This window comes from Triticum aestivum, chromosome 3A (genome assembly GCF_018294505.1).
Source record: "Triticum aestivum cultivar Chinese Spring chromosome 3A, IWGSC CS RefSeq v2.1, whole genome shotgun sequence".
Taxonomy (NCBI): Eukaryota; Viridiplantae; Streptophyta; class Magnoliopsida; order Poales; family Poaceae; genus Triticum; species Triticum aestivum.
The window spans coordinates 11,556,295-11,575,193 of NC_057800.1; the positions used below are offsets into that span (position 1 = coordinate 11,556,295).

Sequence of the window (18,899 nt, forward strand, 5' to 3'; positions counted from 1 at the left end):
CTGTCACCCGCTAGCCACCTTTGTGCAAAGCACGTTGGGAGAACCGGTCTCGCGTAAGCGTACGCGTAATGTCGGTCCGGGCCGCTTCGTCCAACAATACCGCCGAACCAAAGTATGACATGCTGGTAAGCAGTATGACTTATATCGCCCACAACTCACTTGTATTCTACTCGTGCATATAACATCAACACATAAAACCTAGGCGCGGATGCCACTGTTGGGTTTCGTACTAATTTCAAAAAATTTCCTACACGCACGCAAGATCATGGTGATGCATAGCAACGAGAGGGGAGAGTGTGATCTACGTACCCTTGTAGATCGACAACGGAAGCGTTTGGTTGATGTAGTCGTACGTCTCCACGGCCCGACCGATCAAGCACCGAAACTACGGCACCTCCGAGTTCTAGCACACGTTCAGCTCGATGACAATCCCCGGACTTCGATCCAGCAAAGTGTCGGGGAAGAGTTCCGTCAGCACGACGGCGTGGTGACGATCTTGATGCACTACCGTCGCAGGGCTTCGCCTAAGCACTGCTACAATATTATCGAGGACTATGGTGGAAGGGGGCACCGCACACGGCTAAGAATATGATCACGTGGATCAACTTGTGTCTATGGGGTGCCCCCTGCCCCCGTATATAAAGGAGCAAGGGGGAGGCCGGCTGGCCCTTGTGGGCGCGCCAAGGAGGAGTAGGATTCCTACTCCTAGTTGGAGTAGGTTTCCACCTTTCCTAGTCCAACTAGGAGAAGGGGGGAAAGGGGGGAAGAGGGGAAGGAAGGGAGAGAGGGGCCGCGCCCAAACCCCTTGTCCAATTCGGACTGGGCTTGGGAGGGGCGCGCGCCACCTCCTGGTCCTTTCCACTAAGGCCCATTAAGGCCCATTGCTTCTTCCTCGTATTCCCGTAATTCCCCGGTACCTCCGAAAATACCCGAATCACTCGGAACCTTTCCGATGTCCGAATATAGTCGTCCAATATATCGATTTTTACGTCTCGACCATTTCGAGACTCCTCGTCATGTCCCCGATCTCATCCGGGACTCCGAACTCCTTCGGTACATCAAAACTCATAAACTCATAATATAACTGTCATCGAAACCTTAAGCGTGCGGACCCTACGGGTTCGAGAACAATGTAGACCTGACCGAGACACGTCTCCGGTCAATAACCAATAGCAGAACCTGGATGCTCATATTGGCTCCCACATATTCTACGAAGATCTTTATCGGTCAGACCGCATAACAACATACTTTGTTCCCTTTGTCATCGGTATGTTACTTTCCCGAGATTCGATCGTCGGTATCTCAATACCTAGTTCAATCTCGTTACCGGCAAGTCTCTTTACTCGTTCCGTAATACATCATCTCGCAACTAACTCATTAGTTGCAATGCTTGCAAGGCTTATGTGATGTGCATTACCGAGAGGGCCCAGAGATACCTCTCCGACAATCGGAGTGACAAATCCTAATCTCGAAATACGCCAACCCAACATTTACCTTTGGAGACACCTATAGAGCTCCTTTATAATCACCCAGTTACGTTGTGACATTTGGTAGCACACAAAGTGTTCCTCCGGCAAACGGGAGTTGCATAATCTCATAGTCATAGGAACATGTATAAGTCATGAAGAAAGCAATAGCAACATACTAAACGATCGGGTGCTAAGCTAATGGAATGGGTCATGTCAATCACATCATTCTCCTAATGATGTAATCCCGTTAATCAAATGACAACTCATGTCATGGTTAGGAAACATAACCATCTTTGATCAACGAGCTAGTCAAGTAGAGGCATACTAGTGACACTCTGTTTGTCTATGTATTCACACATGTATTATGTTTCCGGTTAATACAATTCTAGCATGAATAATAAACATTTATCATGATATAAGGAAATAAATAATAACTTTATTATTGCCTCTAGGGCATATTTCCTTCAGTGAGGAGTGAGTTGTAACAAATCTTGTAAACCATGGTGGAGGCATTCTATTGCCTTTCTTCTTTAATATATAATATGCACGCTCGTGCATATTCGAGAAAAAAAACCCAGGATCTATTCGGGGTTTCCGAGTTACGGTTCTTCATCTTCCAAACATCTGCCTAGTACCTGAAAACATGATTGCTTTCACCAAATTTGAATAAACATTTCATACAAAATTAATTAGCAAATATTTAGTGCTAACGGCCCAGCTTTTTCATCAAAGCATCATAGTTCATACAAAAGTTTGAGCATGACAGAAAACACAGATCAGCAGCAGCTGAAGCCAAATATCATATATAAATGGCCTGAACATATACACAGCACGCAGGGAAACACAACAGATTATTTCATAATTGATACAACTACAATCATAATTTCATTTCCTCGTGAGCTAATTGCATCATTTCATCGTACATTACGTCACACATCAATATTTTCACTCATATCCTCCTCGGAGATTTCAGTCAACTCGGACGACAAATTGTAAGTATCCTCCGTATGGATGTGCCCTTCGTCGCAGAAGAATGGCCTGGAAGGCATCTGCAAGCTGTCGGCGTTTCCTTCTAGCATCTCTATAACCTCGCTCATCATTGGACGGTCATGGGATTTCATTTGGATGCACCATAATCCGACGATGCACAACTTCTTCTCCAACTCATGCATCTCAGTATCAACATGAGTGGATATCTCACCTACATGTTCTTGTTCGATTAGCCGGTCATACACCCATGAAGGGTAGTATGCTTGGCTCGAGTTCGCTGCGTTCGGATCGGCGTTCCTTCTTCCTCCAGCCATCTCCAGCAGCAGCATCCCAAAGCTGTAAACATCAGACTTGTTCGATATGGCACCGAAGCTCCGAGATATCATCTCAGGAGCTATGTACCCGATTGTTCCCCGTAGGGCTCTTGATGGCACAAAACTGTTGTCCCTTGGGTATAGTTTGGCCAGACCGAAATCAGCAACTTTGGGGACAAAATTGCTATCAAGAAGGATGTTGTGGGGCTTGATGTCAAAGTGGAGAATCTGCATCTCACACCCCTGATGTAGGTAGTTGATTCCTCGGGCAATGCCCAAAGCGATATCAATGAGCTTGTCCCAAGAGAAACTCTTCTTGGCGGAGAAGATGTACTTGTCGAGAGAACCTCGAGGCATGTACTCATAGATGAGAGCCCTCCTCATTTCTTCCGAGCAGAACCCGACAAGACGCACCACATTAACATGGTGGATCCTACCAATGGTGGAAACTTCACTGATGAAATCTTCTCCATTGCAGTTAGAGTTACCCGCTAGCATCTTGACAGCCACATGGAAGTCATTAAGTAGCACACCCTTGAACACGGAGCCGTAACCACCTTGGCCCAACTTATCTCGGAAATGACCTGTAACTGCAGTGATGTCTGTGTAGGCATACCTAGTTGGGGTGAGCATTTGTTGCATGCGGAGAAACTTCTCCACTGCATCAATTGTTATCCTTGTTTTCCAATACTTGTAAGCAAAGAAAGTCCAAACTGCCAAGTACCCCCACAGGAATCTATATGGTCCTGCATAATTTTTTTATTACAAAGTGTAATTAAGTATTTATAACCGTGCACAGCTAGATATGACAACACACATGTGTCATACAAATGTAACAACAATGTATATAAAAAATACAAAGCTAAACATGGTTCCACGAGCATCCACGTAAATAGTAAATTCAAAAAACTACTAGCAAAAATTTAAGAAGTCCACATGAATTAGGAACAGTTAGCAGCGTAAGAAATCAATCCACATGAATTAGTTGGTAGCACCGTTCCTACCATCCAAAGGATACGAAAGAAAATAATTTAAACTGGAGTCCGTTAATAATATATATGAAAATCTAACAGCCCGAAAAGGCCTTCAAAACAGTGGGGACGCATTTTAACCCAGTAGGAGTTATAAAATAAACAGAAGTTTTTGATGTACCATTAATCCACTTGAAAGTCCTCGTGACAAATAGTAATATTATCAGGCACGCACGGACGTAGGGTGCTGGAGCTGCTTCAATTCCACATTCAATAATATATAGATCAGGGTTCAAAATTATGGATCCTCTTTGCATTGGTTCTTCGCGAAATGTGCTGCAGAAAAAGGGCGAAGATGTAGGGCAATCAAGTGGGCATCCATGCACGTGCTAAAACATGTAACAGCTAGATCTCAGAACTCACCGGATGAGGCGCAGTAGGCAGTCCTTAAAGCTCGTGAACGGTGTAAACCGAACGGCGAACCCGGTCCTCATGGACTTCACCACATCCGTGTAGCTTGCGTTCTCCAGCGCGGTCGCCCCGATATCTAGACGATTCTCCGGACCACCCAGAGGAGTCATGGCCAGATACCGGCACCAAGGCTCAAGGTTCTCGACACGAGAGGCACCTGGACCGGTTAACACATAGACAAAAGAATCGCTGGTGCTCATGCAAGCGACGGGCATGTACATACCGTAGTTCCTCACTTCCTGGGAACATTCAACGAAGCTAGCCAGATTGTACGTCACGAGGGCCAAGTTGGCTCCGATGTCGTCGTAGTCAAAGAGCCAGAGTAGGTGTTCTTCCGTCCCGTCCAGATATTCATGGGGTCGCCGGTTCCACCGAGGAAGACGGGGGCAATTGCTGTGGAGATCCAGGTCGGTGTCGATGATCTGGAAGGTGGAATCGGTGTAGTTGATGCTGGTCACGTAGTACGTTGCATCTGCGATGCGAAGCATGGCCTTGGCATCGGCGCAGGCTAGCTCGCCCGATTTGTCGCCGCATCCTGCTGGATCACCTGCCCGGCGGAATGGGAACGACACGTTCCTGAGAGGGCCGCACGAGAAGCACGGACAGGCAGCATCTCCTCGGTGATTTCTTCCCTGCACAAGGACTGCAAGCATAGTCAGGAAGGTTAAGGCTCGGAGCGCAGTCCACCGGTGGAGTGCACTGGGAGTAGCAAGCTGCCACCAAAGTTAACGTTGCCTCATCACACCCAGCCACTTGCTCTAGCCACATGATTGTCACTGGGAATATGCATGACAACTGGAACGGGGCTGAATGCCAGAAGTGGTGCACTTGGACGGTTCCTCATCTGTATGCCAAGAGTTCAGTCGGCAGATGAAATTTCTCCTCGCCGGTCACTCAAATACAATGACAGGTCAACAAGACTTGTCAGAATTCAGAATTCTGTGTATGGTGCTTTAACATGTCAGCTTCAGGATTTTTAGCATGTTTCCTGCAGCTGAATGTGAATAAGTTTGTCGAGGGCGGCCGCCTGGCAAAATGACAAGAAAAAGTTATGATGTTTTAGTCACAAGAATAGTCTAGACGGTTTTATCGAAAAAAAATAGTCTAGACGGTGATAGCATTTGAGTCCAAAAAAATAGAGCTTTCCAAGCCATAGAATACCACACAAGCTTCAGTGGCAGGCACCTACCATGAGCATCCATCTACCACAAATTAAAAGCCAGTAAATAACTCCTTAGAGAGAAACGCAAACAGGGGGTCATTTCTAATACTGTTGGCCTTCTTTTGTTCACTCCCTTCTCATCTCCGTCAGGTTTCATGGACTTGCCTGAATTTCTTGTCGCACTGCTGCTGCTGCTCTCTCTTCTGGCCTATGAATCCTGTGTGGGCAGAGCATCAGATGATGAAGATTTCTTCAAGAATTGCTCATCGCATCGGTGCAGCAAACAAGCTCCAGAGATCCGGTTCCCTTTCCGGCTTTCAACCAACCCTCCATCATGCGGCGCACCTGGCATGCAGTTATCATGCTCTGGGCAGGACACAATCCTGGATCACCATGTTCTTGGCTCCTGCAGAGTTACTGAGATCTATTACAGGCACCGTGTCATCAACGTCATCCCGCTTGTGAAACCATCGACACAATGCCCTCTTCAGAAGCTCATCTCAACAAACTTAGCAACTGATGTGTACAACCAACCTCAATCATCACAAGAAGTCATGACACTGGTACTTTGTTCAAGAGATTTCATATAAAGCCAAGGGGTTTTCTGCAAAAAATATGCCACGTCGGCACTTGACAGACGGGCCCCAATGGTCAGATACATTGTCAATACGTATAAATCAGCCTTTTTGACTTTTTTGCAAAAACTTGAGCCAATGTCGGTACTGACATGCAAAATTAGCAATCATGATACCAATCTGCATGTGATGCCCCAATTGTGGTACTTCTGTGCAATTAACTCCTTAGGTCCAATATACCTGAAGCCAACAGGAGAAGCTACAATATATCCTTAGGTCCTCCCTATGTCCATAGAGAACTCGTTTCAGAATCAGGAATTAGTTGTTCAAACCATACATTGTACAAGCAATGAAGTAGTTCTTCTGTTTTTGTCTACATTAAGCCATGGCAAAACTAATGATATTCTTCCTACATGCAGGCACGCATGTCATCGCAATTGCAGGTAATGATGCAACTCTTATTTGTTTCCCATTCTAAATGAAATTCTTATTGTGTTTTCTCATGGCTATAAGCGTTAGGAACCCATGACTTCTTATCTGAATGCAGCTCACTAATTTCATTTCTTTTTAATCAGCAGCATCATCTGTAGCTGCATTTATAGCTCTTTCATTGGTGGTAGCCGCAACGCTCTACCTCTCCTTAAAGTCAAGGTATAACGAAGAGATAAATAAGAAGGTCGAAATGTTTCTCAAGGCATATGGCACATCGAAACCCACAAGGTACACTTTCCCCGAAGTTAAGAAGATAGCAAGACGGTTCAAGGATAAACTCGGCCAGGGTGGATTTGGAAGTGTATACAAAGGCGAGCTACAAAATGGAGTTCCTGTGGCAGTCAAGATGCTAGAGAGCTCTACAGGAGAGGGGGAGGAATTCATCAATGAAGTTGCAACCATTGGACTGATCCACCATGCAAATATCGTCCATCTTTTGGGCTTTTGCTCCGAAGGAATGAGACGGGCTCTTATTTATGAATTCATGCCTAACGAGTCACTGGAGAAATACATATTCCCACATGTTTCCAATATTTCTCGACAACTCATATCACAAAAAAATGCTAGATATTGCTTTAGGAATTGCCCGAGGGATGGAATACCTGCACCAAGGCTGCAACCAGCGCATCCTCCACTTTGACATCAAGCCACATAACATCCTGCTGGACTACAACTTCAATCCGAAGATCTCAGACTTTGGCCTTGCCAAGCTGTGTGCAAGGGACCAGAGCATCATTACCTTGACTGCAGCAAGAGGCACTATGGGATACATCGCACCCGAGCTATACTCTCGGAACTTCGGTGGGGTGTCTTACAAGTCAGATGTGTACAGTTTTGGCATGCTGGTGTTGGAGATGGTGAGCGGACGGAGGAACTCAGATCCAAGTGTTGAGAACCAGGACGAAGTTTATCTCCCGGAGTGGATCTACGAGAAAGTAATCAATGGGCAAGAATGGGAGCTTACTTTGGAAATGACAGCAGAAGACAAGGAGAAGATGAGACATCTGACTATTGTGGCACTGTGGTGCATCCAATGGAACCTGAAGAATCGGCCATCAATGAAAAATGTGGTAAACATGTTAACAGGGAGGTTGCAGAACCTGCAGATTCCCCCCAAGCCCTTTGTGTTGTCTGAAAATCATACTGTGCCGCAAAACACGATGAACACATGAACACGCATTGTGTGTTTTGTGTATCATTACACGTTTGAGGGAACTTATTCCACATCTGTGTTGTAAACTGTAATGCCTTGCCACTAGCTTGCCCAATGTTTGATTACATACTGAACTGCATGAGATTTTGCAGTACTATGAATACTGTGTTATCTGTATCTTACCATATTGTAATACTATTAATTAGAAACATATAACACTGGATTTTGCAGCCATTTCCTCGCATTGCTGTGAGTGTTGTGATATAAATCTTACCCAGTTATTGCTGTAATTTTATCCCCTTTCCCCCAACAATGATACTACTGTAAAGTCTTTCTAATACAGAGATGTCCAGATCGCCTGCTTATTCTAGAAAGAAGAGAGGATCCTGTAACTAATCATGCAACTGCCATGAATACTAGCTACTAGAAACTCAGAATTCCTCTTCAGAAATCAAATGAGAGCAAAGGGGATTACCATGGCAGATAGCTTCCCTGGTGTATCCAGTGGAACCCGAAGAATCGGCCACCAATGACAAAGGTGGTAAACATGTTCACAGGGAGGTTGCAGATTCTACAGATTTCCCCCAAGCCCTTTGTGTCGTCTGACAATCGCCCTATGCCACAAAACACGACAGACACATGAATATGCACTGTGTTTTTGCATATTATTATTACACGTTTGAGGGAAGTTAATTCACATCTTTGTTGCGCAAACTGTAATGCCTTGCATTTTTATGTCGAGTGTTAATTCGACTACACACTGAACTGAACTACACGGGTCACCTGGTTTGTATACCTTATTACTAAATTGTAATGCTACATGGGTCACCTGATCTGTACCTTATCATGTTGTAATGCTACTAATTACTGTGAATAATGAGAACATACAGCGCTGGATTTGTCAACATTGAATAATGAGAACTTGTTAAGTTAGAGATTTAGAGTACTAGTATCCTGTCATTGCTGTGATTTTATCCCCTTTCACTCAGAAACTGTAGCCATTTCCCTGTGAGAATCACAAGATGACCCTATAAGATCTTTCTAATACCATGATGCGCGGATGGCCTGAGCTAATCATGCCACTGCCCCAGCTACTAGAAAGTAGAAACGCAGCATTTCTGTTCTGAAATCAAAAGGAGAGAGCAAAGGGATTACTCACCATGGCAGATAGCTTCCGCGGTAAGATGCGGCACGCGAGGGAAGCGGGGTACTCGGCAAGACGAGGAGCTCGGACAATCTGAGCTGCGCGGGCGGAACGGCCTCCGGCGGGCAGCCACGGCTTGACTGCATTGCCGGAATAAGCACTCGCCGGCGGCCGGCCGCCGACTAGGGTAGATACGGGCACCCGGCCGCTGGCCGTTGGGGATAAGACGCCTGAGTTGGGTCGGCCTCCGCTGTGGAAATGGGCAATGAGAAGAGTACGAATTGATTGTTGGCCCGGTCCGCGGTCTGGACTAGCCATCCACTGGTACTCTTTCACAAAAAAACATAGTGGCTAGCCGGTCTGCGTTCTAATAACTTGAGCTTTCTATATTTGTTTGTCTAAAAAAATCCTGGTGCTCGCATTATTCCTGAATTTATTTCAGAATTTCCGGCGATGCGCTTTCAGTGGTAGGAGACGTTTCCGTCGACGACGAGGCACCTACGGTGACTTTGTAAATCTCAAGATGATATGTCGGCTCAGTCTCTCGAAGATGCTCATAGGGGTAAGGTGTGCGTGTGTGCGTTTATAGGGGTGAGTGTATGCGCGTGTATATGAGCGCTTGTGTCTATACTGGTGCTCAAAAAAAACTCCAGCGTGGGCCCTCTGTCCATCCTGACAAGACCCTCGTGGTGGAAGCGACCGAGACGTTTTGCGGTATCCTGTAAACAGATTTTTGCGGGACAGATTATACTGGATCTGCTAGAGATGCTCTAATACTGGCATCATTAATCTAACTGCTAACGTGAGACTGATAACGAAAGTGTCAATCAGGATTTCATGAACAGTTCAGTGAGGAGGAAAGTGCCGCAGGAAATACTCAAGCTAGCGGATGGATATAAACCACTGGAACAGCTGAACAAGGTATCCAACAGATTACTGTATTTTTAACTACCATTCAAACCACAGTTCGGTCAGCTCTAGAGCAATTTTCAGACATTCACTTAGTTCAGACCAAATAGCATTATTGCATCCACTAGCTGTTTCCGATGGCGCACGGTAATTTCGTGCTATTAGTCGCAAACAAACATATAACTCTGCATGATACTGTATATACGTGGGCATGAAGTATGTAACTCTACATGATACTGAAGCGAACAAGTGTGTGTGTTGAACTAGTGGGGGCTCTGCTGCTTCAACCTGGTGTCCCAGATTTTTTTCCTTGTTCCACCATTCTATCCGGATGCATGGTATACATTGAGTAATATGAAATCGCACATGCTATGATGGTGCTAGTGCTAGGATCATTTTGCTGGAAACATGCTTTTTCAGCTATCAAATTTTGGGAACTCATTTTGTCCTTCAAAAATAAATCTCATTGGAACAAACTATAAATCTGATTATATTTGACTTATACTACATCCTAAAAGGCTATCCATAAGGTAACTTCCATGCTTAGAATTAACTCGGCATGAAGGACAGTTGCTCAAATTTCTGGCCATACATGCGCTGGTACAGCTATTTGGCACCTTCGACCCGGTTCGACACCGCGCCACGACGTTCGCAGCGCAGCATGATCTGGTTAATCATGATAGGCCAAATATGTGAGTGGGCACATATAAGTGATACTCTACTTAGTATGTAACATGAGTTTGGCGGCGCCACTGGTTCACAAGATTACACCTATCATGACTAGTCCAAAGAGAAGGAGCAGTGGTAATTGAGTTCTCGATCCTTCCCAAACCTAGTGGTATATATGTATGCCCCCAATTGGCGGCCAGCTCGCCCCTGCGGCATAGTGCCATGCACGGTGTTCTCTCTATCTAAACTATAGAGATGTGTTCTCATGAGAGCTTATTTATATACCATGCCAGCTTAGGATGGGCCACATTTACATGCACCTTTACTATGAAGATGGACATTTGTGTCTACCATCAAAGTTAGTGAGATGTTGAGTAAAGTGGTTTCGTCCTTCTCAACCGCGCTATGTATTATGCATTTGTCTCAAGTACATAAGGGTTTGACATAAATTGGAAGTAATGCATGAACCTGCGTTATGGGGGTGATGCGTCAGAGACTTAAGAAAACAGCAAGTAACAGACAGGTTCGCATATCCACATACACAATATGTGAGTTGTTACACGTTCAGGCATTTTTGCATAGTGGCCCAAGGAACCAATTTTGCAGAAACCAGAATTATTCGTCCGCTGCAAAGCCCATGCGCAAATAAATATAACATCTCTGTGTTTCCCTCTCCACTGGCTATAACATGAGGTAGGAGCAACTCTATTGCTGAGGAGACCACGACGTACTAGTGCAGCCTTTCGCTTCCTATCTTTCTTGTCACATAAGTAGCACATTGGCAAAATGATATTGAACTGATGGAACATGGAATTACGCCAACCGTAGTTCTCCAAATCCACCATGGGTCCGTCAAATTACATGGGTTAATAGTCAGAGTTTCTTGATGGAAGTCATATCTAAATTCGTAATACTTTCATGCAAATACTAATCATCTCTAGCTAAATAATACACCAAACCTTCTCCAGAAAGCTTATTTATGTACCTTCGAAGCTTCAGATCGGAGCATTTCATGTTGATAGACCTTGCGGATCGAGTAGGTCAGATCATCGGCGGTCCTACCTTCTGTTTGTCCAGACGAACTCGCGCCAGTGGCCATGGTGGAGGGGCAACGGCGTGAGCGCGAGTGTGCGTGGGTGGCGGTGGTGGTTGAGCTTCCCGTCGTATCGCGCTAACCTTAGATCGGTAGGGATGTAGGTAGGGTTCTGGACGCACGGTGAATCTCGTGTTGCGTGCGGCCGGCTCCCCCAATCCCTTTATATAGCACGGTGACAAGGGCCCACCAACCATGGTTTGGTTGGGCGCCCCCGATCAGGGCGCGGGTCAAGGGCCCGTCGAGCGTTGGTCTCGATCGGGAAGAGATCAACCTAACATTCTCCCCCTTGATCTCAACTTTACTTTTAACCTTATAATTTCTAGTTTATTTGTTTCATCACATATTGGTACATATAACATGTTTCATCGTCACAGCTCAATTGCCTATAGAATCAGACAGCCACAACGTACCTTTCTGTTTTGAAATAAATTCTTTAACCTTGGGCCCTTTATTGTCCGGAAATCTTAGAGTATACCATAAAACCCATGTCGACTGTGTGTTCTTCGAACACACTGGGCGGTAAGCCTTTAATAAGCAGATCTACAAACACTTGTCTGTTGCATTTATGCTTCAAGCATTTCTACATAATTCCGGACTTTCTCCTTTACAACGCATAACTCTGTGTCAGTGTGTTTGGCATCAACACTGCATTGAGTTCAGTCATAAACGTGTAAACGAATCCAAATTATCTCAGATCTTACAAATATAATTCCGTCCACATTACATTACAGAATCAAGACTTGATCCCAAATCTTACAAATATAATCATATGTCCATACTACATGCTTCATTGTATGCCCCCCTTCCCCTGAAATATTCACTTAGATATACATGCAGCATCAGCTGCATTAAGCTCAGCCATATACAAACGTGGAAATGAAAGCAGAAATCTGATGGGCAATACATTGACCTTACATCTTACAAATACACTTTTGTCCTCACAACAGTACATTCTGTACTTTTTTATTTATGTATATGCTCACCGTGCACCCCTATGGCTTTTTCTGGAAAATGCTGTATTCCGTGTCTGCGTATCTGTATCTTTATCCTCGTGCCCGCGCCCGTGTTCCTATATCGGCTCTTCTTAGATGGCCATGTCTAGAGGAATAACAAGTCAGACAATTAGCAACAGTTCTGATGAAGACACAAATGAAACGGAAAAGGCAACAATGAGACAGTAAGAAACATGTGCCAATAAATATAAATCACTTCTATAGTTTATTCTTATAGATGTGTCATAACTAGCACTTGATACTAGCAATAGATTAAAAAATCCATACTTGTTGTCAAGTGGAAGGAATATTCAGGATGGAGAATTTAGCTGGCAAAAAGGCCAAAAACAATATGTCCTATAACTTTTGTCCTCTAAACTCATCCCTCATCATGTCAAGCAAACAAGATTATGCCAAAATAATACTCTTGGCACGAAAATTGATGATGTGTCTGTTCTAAATAAAAAGATCCCGAGATAAGAAAATTCATATTGTTTCTTTGTGCTACAAATGTAATAAATGAACAAATGACAAAAACGCAGTTATTTTAGAAAGTATGGATTCAACGAAGTTGTTTTTATGGAGTTAAGATTAATACCAAGATGAAAACATATAATAATGGATAAAGAATAGAATTCGCTTTGCGGTTTCAAAGTGCCATCGAGTTGCTAATTTGGCATTTGATTTTGGTATTAAGATAAGTTGCGCTAAAACAATATGACTATAAATCCATCCATCTAACATAGGGGCACTTACTAAGTTTTATCACTGGAAATTGCTTACTAAGCCCAAGTGACATAGCAAAGGCTACATCAGCGGAAAATAACCACTGGAGCGGGGGCTTTGCAAGTGACGACGCAGGGTGCCCTCGATAAGAGGATCCTGTGGTCAGTGAATATTGAGAAGCCGATCTTGGCACACAATTCGAGAAAGGGGTAACACAAACCTCCGGATGAATGTGATCACAAGATCCTAATGTTAGAGTTAGCAAAATCATTTAACCCGAATAGAAGAGAGATTAGAGTCCTAGAGTATAGACGAGGAGTAAAAGATCCTAATACCACCCAATGGCGACGTGGGCCCGTAAGCCACATAGCCATGTTAGTAAAACAATTTTTCATTGACTAGACTCAACTTCGGCCAAGGAGTTGGAAAGGGGTTCATTTAAATTATTAATTGTTATTACTGTACGCTAAACTATATTGAAATATAAACTGAAGGATATGGGAGAGAATACCGAGAGAGATTATTGGGGAAATGGGGTATTGTCAATGTTGATGATTGTTGCAGCTGTGCAAGATTCCTGGTACGTCCTATCATCAACGATTCTAATAGTATAAGCATTTTTAACAATGCTCACAGCGCACCTTACTTAATTAAGGTCGAGAGCAGGAGCGTAGATGAACAGCGCCTATGTATAATGGGGAGATCAGCGGGCGGATACACTACTTTAGCTTCACTCGCATTCAGAGATACATTCAAGGCTGGAGCATCTTTGTATGGTGTAAGTGCTATCTTTTCAGAATATATTATTTATAGGCTTGCTATAAACAAACTTTCACCAGATAGTCAGTGGTTTCTGCAGTTTATGTATTTGTTTTCTTAGAAACAGTGCCTGCATTCTCAAAATGGTAGTCATGGAGGCTACATTTGTTCATTCATCCTCTTTTTCGGATACGCGAAAAAATCCCTTCTCCATTTCATTATAAAACGGAAACAGAGTGTTCTACATATAGCGGAACAGACCACAGTAGATGCTAAACCCTACACTGAGAAGAGAAACCTATTACTGTTCTCAAAGAAATTTACTCTCCTCGGGTAGGTAAAGAGCAGCAGAAGCTAAAACCGAAGTTTTCCTCTGTTGGCTTCCATTTCAGTTGCTATAATGAGAGTTCCAACTCAATGGTTTCTTGGGCCAGAAGAGATTTTGCAAGGCCTTTCCTCATGGAAGCTTCCATTAATGCCGTCTGGTGCATCTGGAAGCAAAGAAATTCTAAAATCTTCCATAATACCCGGCCTAGCTTAGGCTCTTGGTCATAAGCCAAGCCAGGATTGGAGCGGCGTCGCAAGCACCTTGCTCATTTGGAGGGAGAGCGCAAACAAATCTCTCTTAGACCTTAGTCCTTCTCCAACTGTAGGTTTCCTTAGTGGCTGCATCTCTTTGCCTGGCTCAAGGCAAGAATATTCAAGAACATCATGTGTCCCTGCGCGCACCCTTATAGCCCCTATTTGGAACTCAAGAAAATTTCCTGATTCTTGTCGGAGTTGAACTCTTTCTTGTGAAATTTCTGAGTTCCGAACAGGGCCAAGTGTGATATGCCTTTTTAGTTGACATATACAGCTAATAATATACCCTCACAACGTATTTCCTGGCTCTGGGAACAAGCTCAAGGAGTGCTCTAGGGACTAGGGCTTATGGACAAATCTTAGTCATCATGCCATCCATAATGACCCTGGGTGCGTTTGGTTAATATGATTTAATAGTTTGTTAAATATGTTATGAATTCCTTATGTGTTTTGATTGCAGTTAATACCAAACAACTCCGGTATGGTTTCGGTAAATACCATATTAACCAAAGTTGACAAGAACTTAAAGTATCTCGGTGACTTTACAGGTTCACATCACAAAGTACAAATTAACACATGAAAAATTGAGTAATTAACATCAGAAGCTTGCCAGTATCAACACCAACAGCAAGAAGGCAGCTAACACCTAAGCAAGGAGCAAGCACCAAGCAGCCAATCACAACCAGGCGGATCCATTCTGCATTAGTCATATAGCATTTTCTTATAGCAGGAAGCACTTTAGTATTAGCAAGCACCAAGTAGATAGTGTACACATGCCAGTTTAATGTCATAACGAACTAATGCAGTGCGGCCGGCCATTGTTTCATGCTTAATTGTGAGTCTGACCAAAGGAGAAGAGCCGCATTGTCCAGGATGAGCGCTGAGATGGGCTGGGCCTTGCAAGTTTTTGCTGTTTGGTAATAAAAAATTTAGTTCGGTTTTGTACCAAATAAACCAAACTTTAGCGGTTAGTAATTTGCTAACAATACTGATAACCAATCACCACATCAGCCGACTGGTAACCGTACGTCCAGCTTTGCATAACGGGCCTGGTCTTTGTTCGATACCATATTAACCAATGACCGTATGCATACAGTCATTTTCATTAGTAGACTCTGGTTGAAACTTGAAAATGCAGTTTAGTGCCATTTTGGTTGCTATAATTTAGTCATTCTATTTTTTTACTGTTTGTTTGTATAAACATAAAAACTAACTTTTTTTCTGAATTGATGATCAGATTGGTGATTTGTCTTTGATGAGAGCAGACTCACAGAAATATGACTCCCATTATATCGACAATCTTGTCGGTAAGAAAGTATCTCATCATTTTTGTTTCGGAAAGGGGTGTTCAACGCATCAGTTGGTATGATTTAATAGTTACTTCTTCCACTACATCTTTTCAGGAGATAAAAGAGCTTACTATGAGAGATCACCAATCAACTTTGTCAATAAATTTACATGCCCAGTAATTCTGTTTCAAGGGTTGGATGATAAGGTAGGTGTTGATCATCAACCACATTGGTTATCATGAATTCATGAGTACACAAGTCGGTAGAACCATACACATGTGTGTTTCTTTAACATTTCAAGTTATCTTTGGACTCTTGAGATTATGTTTCTTCTGTAGTGGATTAACCACTCTGTTCTTCAGATTGTCATATTATAGTTCCTCCTGTAAAAGTAATGGCCAGGCTTCCATATTTTCATAGGGTTTGTATGTACTTTGTTGAACATACTTAAGCTTGATGAATCATTGCTGCAACATTTCTTTGTGCAAAATGTCAGGTGCAATCTCACAAGCAAAAGTTTGCACTGGTTTTGTGCAAAATTACAATCTGCATTTAGCTGGTGGAAGTGTGAGGCTGAAATAGACCGTAGCAAAATATTTCACTTGCCTTAATGTTTCGCAGGTAGTACCACCAAATCAGGCACGCAAAATATACCAGGCTTTGAAAGAAAGAGATCTGCCTGTTGCTTTGGTTGAGTATGAAGGGGAGCAGCACGGGTTCCGCAAGGTTGAATACTGTACTAATAGTTGCCTTTCTACATCTTCTACCCTGTTAACTTTCAAGGTTGTCATGGATTTCATCTTCACATTTTTCACTCTGAACAGGCCGAAAACATCAAGTTTACCTTGGAGCAGCAGATGGTGTTTTTCGCTCGATTAGTCGGCAAATTTGAGGTGGCGGATGGTATAACTCCAACCAAGATCGAAAACTTCGATTGAAGTGCAGAAGAAACAATCGTAGCATCAGCTTACATTTTCTTTTAGAACTTGACTTTTTAGTGTAATGGTGTCTTGTCGCTATGTAACTGTTTACGTGTTTTACAATACTGTTTACGTGTTTTACAGTGCGTCTCTTCACATTTGTTTTGGATTATGTGAAATAGAACGAGATGGCCACCATGATGTTTTCTACTTTCCCAGCAACAAGAAAGAGCGTTCTCTAGTCATGTCATGTTTTCAAGTGGAGCATGCAAAAAGTTGTGGACCCTAATAGAGAGCTGACGTTCCCTACAGGAGGACGTTGCACTAATGAACGTTCCCTCATGGAGGCTCACGTGAGTGAACGGCGTTCGCTCAAAAAACCTCTCCAGGAAACGTTTCAGGAATTGCCATCCTATAATAGAGAGATTTGTTATCCTATAACACATAGATTTGCCAGGACGCGGATTTGGTGAACATGGGTGCGCGTGCACCCTTTATGAATAGTAAATTTTAAAAAATACTAGAAAAATTCAAAAAAAATCTGAATTTATTTTTGTAATATACATAGTCAGCCAGTATACTCGCATATGAAGTTTCATGAAGACATCACGTCCGTGATAATCTGGGCAAAAATGGCAAAATCGAAGCTAATCAAAACTATATTAAAAACATTGTTTAATGAATAGTATGGTTGTATTTGTATTTTTTTCACTAAGAATACCATGGGTGTCAATACATCATGAAACTTCACACGTGAGTAGAATGATCGACCAAGTTTCATGCCGCAAAAATTCAGATTTTTTTAAAAAAATTCTTGTATTTTTTTATGAATTTATTGTTCACATGGGTGCGCGTGCACCCATGTTCACCTTTGTATTTTTGTGCTAAAGAAGAAATAATTGTTATGCTATAGAAGAAAATTTGTCATACTATAGCAGAGAAAATTGCCTGGCATTTCAGAGATTTAACATACTGTAGTCAGCAGAGAGAATAGGCAGGCTAAAAGAGAAGAGGAAAGTCATGCTTACATGTTTACAAATTACCATCTTGCGGCTATACCTGGCCAAAACTCAGGCCGGGCCAAGCTTTGTGTCGGGCCTAAAAAGGCCTGCAGTAGAAAACCTAGGTCCGCGCCCAGCCCGGCCTTCGGGCCTTGATTTCAGGCCCAAGCCTAGCCCAACAATGAAAAAGCCCGTCGGGCCTCAGGTCGGACCACTTTGTTAAAAGACACATGTGTCAAGCTCAAGCCCAGCCCGCCCTGGCATTTGGGCTCAAATTAGGCCAAGGCCAGGCCAGACCGGGTTTCCCATGGCCAAGTATAGTTGCAGCAGAGGAGAATTACCACGTTAGCGTTGATTGCCATGTATTGCTATGGTACACATAGAGAGAGTGCCATGCATGTCCAAGAAGTTGCCATGCTACAGTAGGAGGAATTGCCGTGCTATGCAGAATGGCATACATGCTTTTAGTAATTGTCATGCCACATCACAGGTGCACTACCGGGAAAAGGCTTATAAGTGGCCTCATATTAGTGGCCGGCGTGGACAAGTACTCATCACTTCTATTTTTGGAGAAGTAGCAGTAACGGCTGACACCTCTTGCCTGTCACTTGTATTTATCGAGCAGTGGCGGGCGGAAATGATCACCCGCCACCGGTAAACTCTTCCAAGATTGCTCGCGTGATGAAAACTATGAGTAGTGGGAAGCGCACGCCATGCCCGTTACTGGTGTATCAGTCAACAGTGGCAGGCATGTATTGTGCCCGCCTCGGATACATTTTTAATCTGGAGGCAAATTAATGTAAATAGCCATAAGCTAGATGTGGCGGGTGTCCAAAGTCATCTGCCACACCTAAGTTATGTCCAAAAACTATCCACTATATACATTAGGTGCATCAAGTTTTTGCCTTAACGGTGTCAAAATTTTACCACATACTACAGGTGTCCAATGAGTACACCATGGCAAGTCTCATCACATTCAAAGCTCGTCTGCACAGCCAAATATTGTTTTCCATTATAATTGTCGGAATGTCAACTAATGCCGGAAAAATAGCAAACCAATTAAAAAACGAAGACATTTGAGCATGGGGCTTTCAATGGTGTCTATTACCCGTGGAAATTTGAACTTGAAATGATTTAAACCAAATCTAGTACAATAACATAGTAGTGGCGAGCTCTTGCTTGCGCCGGCCACTAGTAGTGATGTGGCAGGCGTTT

At 43.4% G+C, this 18,899-nt stretch overlaps 1 protein-coding gene and 1 pseudogene across 1 annotated transcript; one reads left to right on the plus strand and one right to left on the minus strand.

Annotated features, from left to right (window-relative positions):
• Positions 1 to 2,189: 2,189 nt before the first annotated feature.
• Positions 2,190 to 5,235, minus strand: LOC123059814 (LEAF RUST 10 DISEASE-RESISTANCE LOCUS RECEPTOR-LIKE PROTEIN KINASE-like 2.5). Its single transcript, XM_044482327.1, has 3 exons — positions 4,168 to 5,235; positions 3,926 to 4,080; positions 2,190 to 3,519 (listed from the first exon to the last, which is right to left on the minus strand). Exons 1-3 carry the CDS (start codon positions 4,866 to 4,868, stop codon positions 2,399 to 2,401), a joined length of 1,977 nt encoding a protein of 658 aa, XP_044338262.1. The 5' UTR covers positions 4,869 to 5,235; the 3' UTR covers positions 2,190 to 2,398.
• Positions 5,236 to 6,337: 1,102 nt separating this feature from the next.
• LOC123056596 (rust resistance kinase Lr10-like) lies at positions 6,338 to 16,865 on the plus strand (annotated as a pseudogene).
• Positions 16,866 to 18,899: the final 2,034 nt, after the last annotated feature.